Genomic DNA, 7,073 nt, shown 5'->3' on the forward strand with positions numbered 1-7,073 from the left:
TACATTACGCCCCCTGCTACATTTTCTTTTCATCCTAGTGAATTTACAAACAACGTAAGGTTAATTTATTGTCAACAAAGGAAACAATTCTTTAGGGTAGATACAGACAAGCTGTACAATATTTGCGTGTGATAAATGACATGCAGGGTTATGCAAGAGAAAACAATATGTACATAGGAGGTTTATTTCATTAGAACCCAGTTTCCATGGGAAGTGACACACTAAGTTGCTGTGTACCCTCCTCTGCACAATATAGAGCTGAACAAACACATTGTTTGGACTTGATACTACTAGACCTGAATACTGTTTCTTTTTTCACCTCATTTGTACTGTAACAAGGTATAGAATGGGTATCCAATGTTCTCATATGAGGGGCCGCACCAACGTTCTCATATGAGGGGCCACACCAACTTTCACATATGAGGGGCTACACCAACTTTCACATATGAGGGGCCACACCAACTTTCTCATATGAGGGGCCGCACCAACGTTCTCATATGAGAGGCCACACCAACTTTCACATATAAGGGGCTACACCAACTTTCACATATGAGGGGCCACACCAACTTTCACATATGAGGGGCTACACCAACTTTCACATATGAGGGGCCACACCAACTTTCTCATATGAGGGGCCACACCAACTTTCTCATATGAGGGGCCACACCAACTTTCACATATGAGGGGCCACACCAACTTACTCATATGAGGGGCCACACCAACTTTCGCATATGAGGGGCCACACCAACTTTCTCATATGAGGGACCACACCAACTTTCACATATGAGGGGTCACACCAACTTTCACATATGAGGGGTCACACCAACTTTCACATATGAGGGGCCACACCAACTTTCACATATGAGGGGCCACACCAACTTTCTCATATGAGGGGCCGCACCAACTTTCACATATGAGGGGCCGCACAAACTTTCACATATGAGGGGCCGCACCAACTTTCTCAAATGAGGGGCCATACCAACTTTCTCATATGAGGGGCCACACCAAATTTCACATATGAGGGGCTGCACCAACTTTCTCAAATGAGGGGCCACACCAACTTTCTCATATGAGGGGCCACACCAACTTTCTTATATGAGGGGCCACATCAACTTTCTTATATGAGGGGCCGCACAATTTATAAACTGATAAAAAGTAACAGAGCTACATAACAAATATAAGCAACTGATTATCATCCATGTTCAATTAAGTCATAAACACATGATTTATGACAACACTGCACACATGGTTTATACATCATAAACAAGCTTCATTATGAGTTTATTCATTTGAAATGCACAGTACTGTTTGCTTGCAAAATTCCAAGCTTGAAACCAATTTAAAAAAAAGATTTAAAAAAAAAGTAGGTGTTAGGAGCCTATTGCACCACAGGGGTGTGCACTATTTAAACTTTGTCCCCCCCCCCCCCCATGAAAAAAGGTTACATTAATGTTGTTTATTTTGAAGCTAACAAGAAATGCAAGTGGCTTATAAGCAGAACTGTCACTGCTTTACTGGTAGACAGTGATATATCTCAAAAAACATTTTTCCCCCTCAAAACAGGGACATCCATTTCCCAAAACAAACAAATAACTAAAAATATTGAAATACATTTTAAACTGTCCTCTTTTAGATGCAACAAAGAAAAAAGTAACAAATGTCTCTCCAGTTACAGAACCTATATAAATGTATCACTTAAATTACATTAAACACTAAATACATGCTAGATAGAATGATGCATTCAAAGAAAAGATTAGTCCATGACTAACATGTAGATGTATTTTTTAAAGTTTCATTAGCTGTTTAAAAAGTGACAAAATAAGTGTAAAGTTTTAGTGTCTATAAAACACTGGGAGCTGCCATGTTGTAACTTGTGTTACCTTCTCTGCTGTGGCCAATTAGGGATAGTAATAAATAGGTCATTAGAGTGTGCAGCCAATGGTTGTGCTGGATTTTTACAGTGTTCTGCACTTCCATTTCTAACAGGAACTGAAAAGCTCACAATTTCAGAATGGAATTACAGGCAAAGAGGACAAAATAAATAATGAAAGTATATTGCAGAGTTGTTTTATATATATACAATTTATCATTTTATATTACCATCTCAAAGTGTTTAATGTCCCTTTAAAGAGACATGAAGCTCACGAAAGTGCATTGTAGCCCTTTGCAGTCAAGTAGATGACAACATGAAAAATCATATTTATGCAATATTCACACTTAATAAAGGTTTTAACTATGTATTTACTGTAAATATTTCACATTACAATGCTCTACACATAGCAGAATATGTTCTAAGTATTTATAAATAGATATTTCTATAAATATCTGTATATATCTATACCTGTATATAATTATGTTTGTATATATATATAGGTATAGATATATATTGTATCAAATTACCATAAGATATATGTAGAAATATCTAGTTATGAATAAATATAACATATTCTTTTATGCAAAGAACATTGTAATGTAAAATATTTATATTTTCATGTAGGGTTAGTGCACTTGAGAAAATGCAATCGGGTTTGCGCGTGAGTTGGGTGTTAAGTTTACGTTCAACTCATAATACGAGTGCAACCCCACGAGCAAAAAAAGCTTGCTTCTAGCACAGTTAACGTTCAAGGGGGAGCATTAAATAGCGCTCCACTTGTAATCAGGCCCTAAATAGGTCCATATTAGGACTTACCTTCTGTCAAAATCTATTTCTCAGGAAAACACCTTTGTCTGATTAAACAGTTACTATTGTAACATTAATACAAATGACTGCTGATTTGCACATGTAGGGTAATAAAAATGAAGCTCTCAGAATTTCCCTTTGTGGGTACATTGTATGGGCAGGTGCCATTAAATGCAGAACAGATGAGTCACATACAAAACGCTCAGGATATGTAAAGGGGAACACAGTTAAAGGCACACAATATGACTGAAGTTATGAAAGATGAATTATAATGTGTTTAATCAGGACTTTAGGTACTGAAAAAATCAGATGAATAGCAGTAAAATGGTCAAAGCCAAAAATAGAAAAAGTGATGGAACTTAAAGGGACCTTTTAAACAAAAACAAAACACTGAATGATTTAATCGATTGGGCAGTGAGGCAATCAGTAGTAGTAGTCACACCTGCTTTGACCTGTTTAGGTGCTGTAATACATGAAGAAAATTTTTAAAACACATAGGGCTAGATTACAAGTGGAGCGCAATCGTTTGCGCCTGAGCAATAAGGGGTATATCACGAGGGTTTGTACTAAATTGGGCTTACAGCTCGTATTACAAGTTGAAAGAAAATGCAATTGCTTGAGCACAATTGTGATTTATGCTAGAACTGCGTATTCATAATAACACTATCTTGTGAACTGCTGTGCAATGCCACCCCCTGCAGATTCGCGGCCAATCGGCCGCTAGCAGGGGGTGTCAATCAAACCACTTATATTCGATCGGGTTGATTTCTCTCCGCGGCCTCAGAGCAGGCGGACAGGTTATGGCGCAGCGGTCTTTAGACAGCTGCTTCATAACCTGTTTCCAGTCTCGCCGGAAACACGAGGCATCAAGCCCCATACGGAGCTTGATAAATTGACCCCTATAAGTGTAACTGTACTTTGTAATGTATTTTTGATGTGTTCTGCTACTTTTTAGTTTTGCGAATACAGTAAACCAGAGCTCTGAAGTCGCTGTAATAATGCTATTCAACTCGTAATACCAACGGTAAGCCAGACGAGCACAAAACCCTGCGACAAACTCCTTATCGCTCACAATAGAGGGCATTGTACTTTTTCATTTAAAAAAAATTTAGCTTTTTTTTTTAAATTAAAAACAACGGCACTAGGCAATTTTTGAGGCTTTAGAGGTGGTAGGAGAAAAAAATGGCACTGAAAAGTGTCTTTACATTGCTGTCTATGGGAACTGTGTGTAAATATATATGTATATATATAACACATAAATATATACCGGTGTATATATATATATATATATATACTGTATGTATATAATAATATACATATATATTTAAAAATGCTGCGCATCACTGCACTACTTAACCCCTTTGCTGTGCAAGGTTCTGATGCCACGAGTGACGGCACCAGTATGAGGCACCCTTAGGCGCCTATGGAAGTGAGCTCTCATGAGCGCGATGCTTCCTAGCAATGCGAAAGCGAGCTTGCGTTCGCATTGCGATTAACTTGTAATATTGTGCGCTGGCATTACAAAGTGGAGCGCTAATATTGCTTGCTTGCATGCAAGCAATATTTAGAGCTCCACTTGTTATCTGGCCCTAACGTTGCTGTGGTCATTTAAGGTCAGATTTAAATGAATTTTAAAACATGATCAAGTCACTTTATATCATGTTTCAGGTACTTTCCAACCTTACTGGGAACATTGAAAAACAACACCTTTCAGAGGCAAAATGCAAGAAAAGTTGATAACAAAATGAAAGCATATTAAAAAGCTTTGGATTTAAAAGGACATTACACATCTCTTGCTTTTCCCACACCTCCTAAAGAGGCCAAGGGGTCGATGCTGCTTCCGACTCTCTCCGCTTCAGGTCCGCCTGAAGCAGAAGTTAAGAAACAATGGTCCTAAGACCGCTGCTTCTTAACTCCTCTGCCATCTCTGAGGTGGCGGACAGCAATCAGTCCAATCGAATAAGATCGGGCTGATTGACACCCACTGCTAGCGGCCGATTGGCCGCGAATCTGCAGGGGGCGGTATTTCACCAGCAGTTCACAAGAACTACTGTGCAATGCCGACAGCGTATGCTGTCAGCATTTATCGATGTGCGGCGGACATGATACGCTATATCGGATCATGTCCGCTCGCACCTACATAAATTGACCCCCAAAAAGCAAATGTATGTAATCTAGGTTTTCAAAATGCTGCAAACTGACTAAACCATCTGTTTAATTTTCAGCATTTGCAGGTTACATAATTTGCTTTTTGGCCTCTTCAAAGAGTGTGGGACAGCACAATTTAAAAAAAAAAAAAAAAAGTCTTTAATAATGTCCTTTGAATGTGTTTTTTAATTTGTCAGGACTTTCATTTGTTATCAGTGTGAACCAGTGGCTTTGATTGGTAAAACTTATTGCTGGCGTCTAGGAAATTCTCTTATCATCTTAACCTGAGATAGGTTAGTGCCATGCGTTAACCCTTTCATTGCCATCTGTTAAAAAACCTCTATAGAAGTAAAATGGTTACTTGTCTGAGTGTAAAATATTTACCTTTAGTTGCACTTCTCTCTGTTTTAGACGCAAGGAGAAGAGGAATTCAGAAGAGGAATGAACTCCAAAGTTGCTTGGGGGCTCCTTGAGAGAGACATATTCATCGAGGCTCAGGCAGTCCACTCGCTACAAGTGACAAAACTCAGGGTTATTTTCCAGACAGGGCAGTGACAAACTCCTATATATGCTGGGAAAAGAGGCTATGCCAAACAACCCATCGTTGCAAGGCACAGGGACAGTGCCAATCTCTCCTACATGCAGAAAATAGGGGTCTAACTAACGTTAGACTAAGAAATATACTGTACTATACCTTACACACACATTCATATATATATATATATATACATACACACATATATATATATATATATATATATATATATATATAATGGTAGATTTGTTTGCTAAATGGTTTGCTTTAAATATGTCATTCTTAAATAAACCTGAATAAGGCATCAGAAACCTACATTGAAAAACATCATGACCTAAATATGTACAGCTACGAGGAGAGAAGGGAGAGGTGGGAAATCAAATATATATATATATATATATATATATATATATATATATACATATGTCTTAATAAAGTTTAGGCTGTAAATATTTTTTTTAAATATACCAGAACAAGGGGTCATGATCTCAAGTGGAAGGGTAGTTGGTTCAGGAGTAATTTGGCTGAATCATAAAATAAACGTCCAATAGAGCCAAATACTGTGAGGGACTTCAGCAATGTATGGGATACACAAAAGGCCTACAAACCTACAACACACTGTCACTAACTTATGACTACACTTCTGTTGAGAGCCTGGGTCTGCCTCATTTATCTACTGATTACTTTGGCAGCATCTTTTCTATAAAAGATATAAAAGAAAATCAGAGTTGATAATGGAGCATTTGACCTCCTCTCTATATTCCCAGAGAGACTGTGGCATTAGTAAGGACAGGAAATAAAAAAGCAGCAGTACCCGCAGATCCTTGTGGTTGGAGTAGAAGCAGAGACAGTTTCCTTGGAGTCCAACCCAAAGCTTCTTATATACCTAAGCAAAAGAAAAAAGTGTTATAAGAAATCCAAGAGGTGAGTGAAGAGGGGAGAAATATATAAAATAACATGTGTGTGTGTTGTGGTCTGGCTGGCTGGGATAATGTTTGTTATGGTTATTATGTGTGTGGTCTTCCTTTACTCACCTTGTCATTCAAATCTTTCTTGTACAGATACTCCTCATAATAATGCTCCGGAGAAGGCACCTTTGTTCGGAACATGTTTGTGTATATGACAGGTGTGCAGTTGTACAGGTAATTGTACAGACAGAGGTACACTGAGATAGATATATAGCTGTATAGGCAGGTAGAGAGGCAAACAAGATAGATAGGTGAGAAACAGGTATACAGACAGTGTGCTCTGCAGCTGATTAGCTTCCAATGACTCTGCACCAGGAAGCTGGCAGAAATATTTACAGTTGGAGTAAATAGGTGTATACTGCACAGTCCAATGGGAGGAGTATACAATTGTCACTTAACACTTACATTGCCTGAGAATTAGGACTTAGTAAATAAAAATGACATGATAACCTTTAGTGTATTAATACAAACTAAATCTGCCTCTACTCAATATAATGACCTCTTCCAAATACCATATGCTAATTATCCCCATTTGACGATACCATGAGCCATAAACGATCTGATACATATGTATGTATAGACAGATAGATAGATTGATAGAGTCAGACAGACATGCAGACGGACAGACAAACACAGACAGATAGACAGAGTCAGACAGACATGCAGACAGACAGATAAATAGATAGATAGACAGATACAAGTTCCACAAGAAGCTGTACGCACCAAATAAATTCCACATCTA

At 38.2% G+C, this 7,073-nt stretch overlaps 1 protein-coding gene across 1 annotated transcript in view; it reads right to left on the reverse strand.

Annotated features, from left to right (window-relative positions):
• The window catches only part of STAP2 (signal transducing adaptor family member 2), a 29,872-nt gene extending 23,230 nt beyond the window's left edge, over positions 1-6,642 (reverse strand). Inside the window, exons 1-3 of the mRNA XM_053703147.1 lie at positions 6,398-6,642; positions 6,178-6,249; positions 5,213-5,338 (exon numbers count right to left, since the gene is read on the reverse strand). Of these exons, the coding sequence (XP_053559122.1) occupies positions 5,213-5,338; positions 6,178-6,249; positions 6,398-6,472 (273 nt within the window). The 5' untranslated portion in view covers positions 6,473-6,642. The remainder of the gene's footprint in view (positions 1-5,212; positions 5,339-6,177; positions 6,250-6,397) is intronic.
• Between the last annotated feature and the right edge of the window lie 431 nt (positions 6,643-7,073).

The sequence above is a fragment of the Bombina bombina genome, chromosome 2, assembly GCF_027579735.1.
Source record: "Bombina bombina isolate aBomBom1 chromosome 2, aBomBom1.pri, whole genome shotgun sequence".
Classification (NCBI taxonomy): domain Eukaryota; kingdom Metazoa; phylum Chordata; class Amphibia; order Anura; family Bombinatoridae; genus Bombina; species Bombina bombina.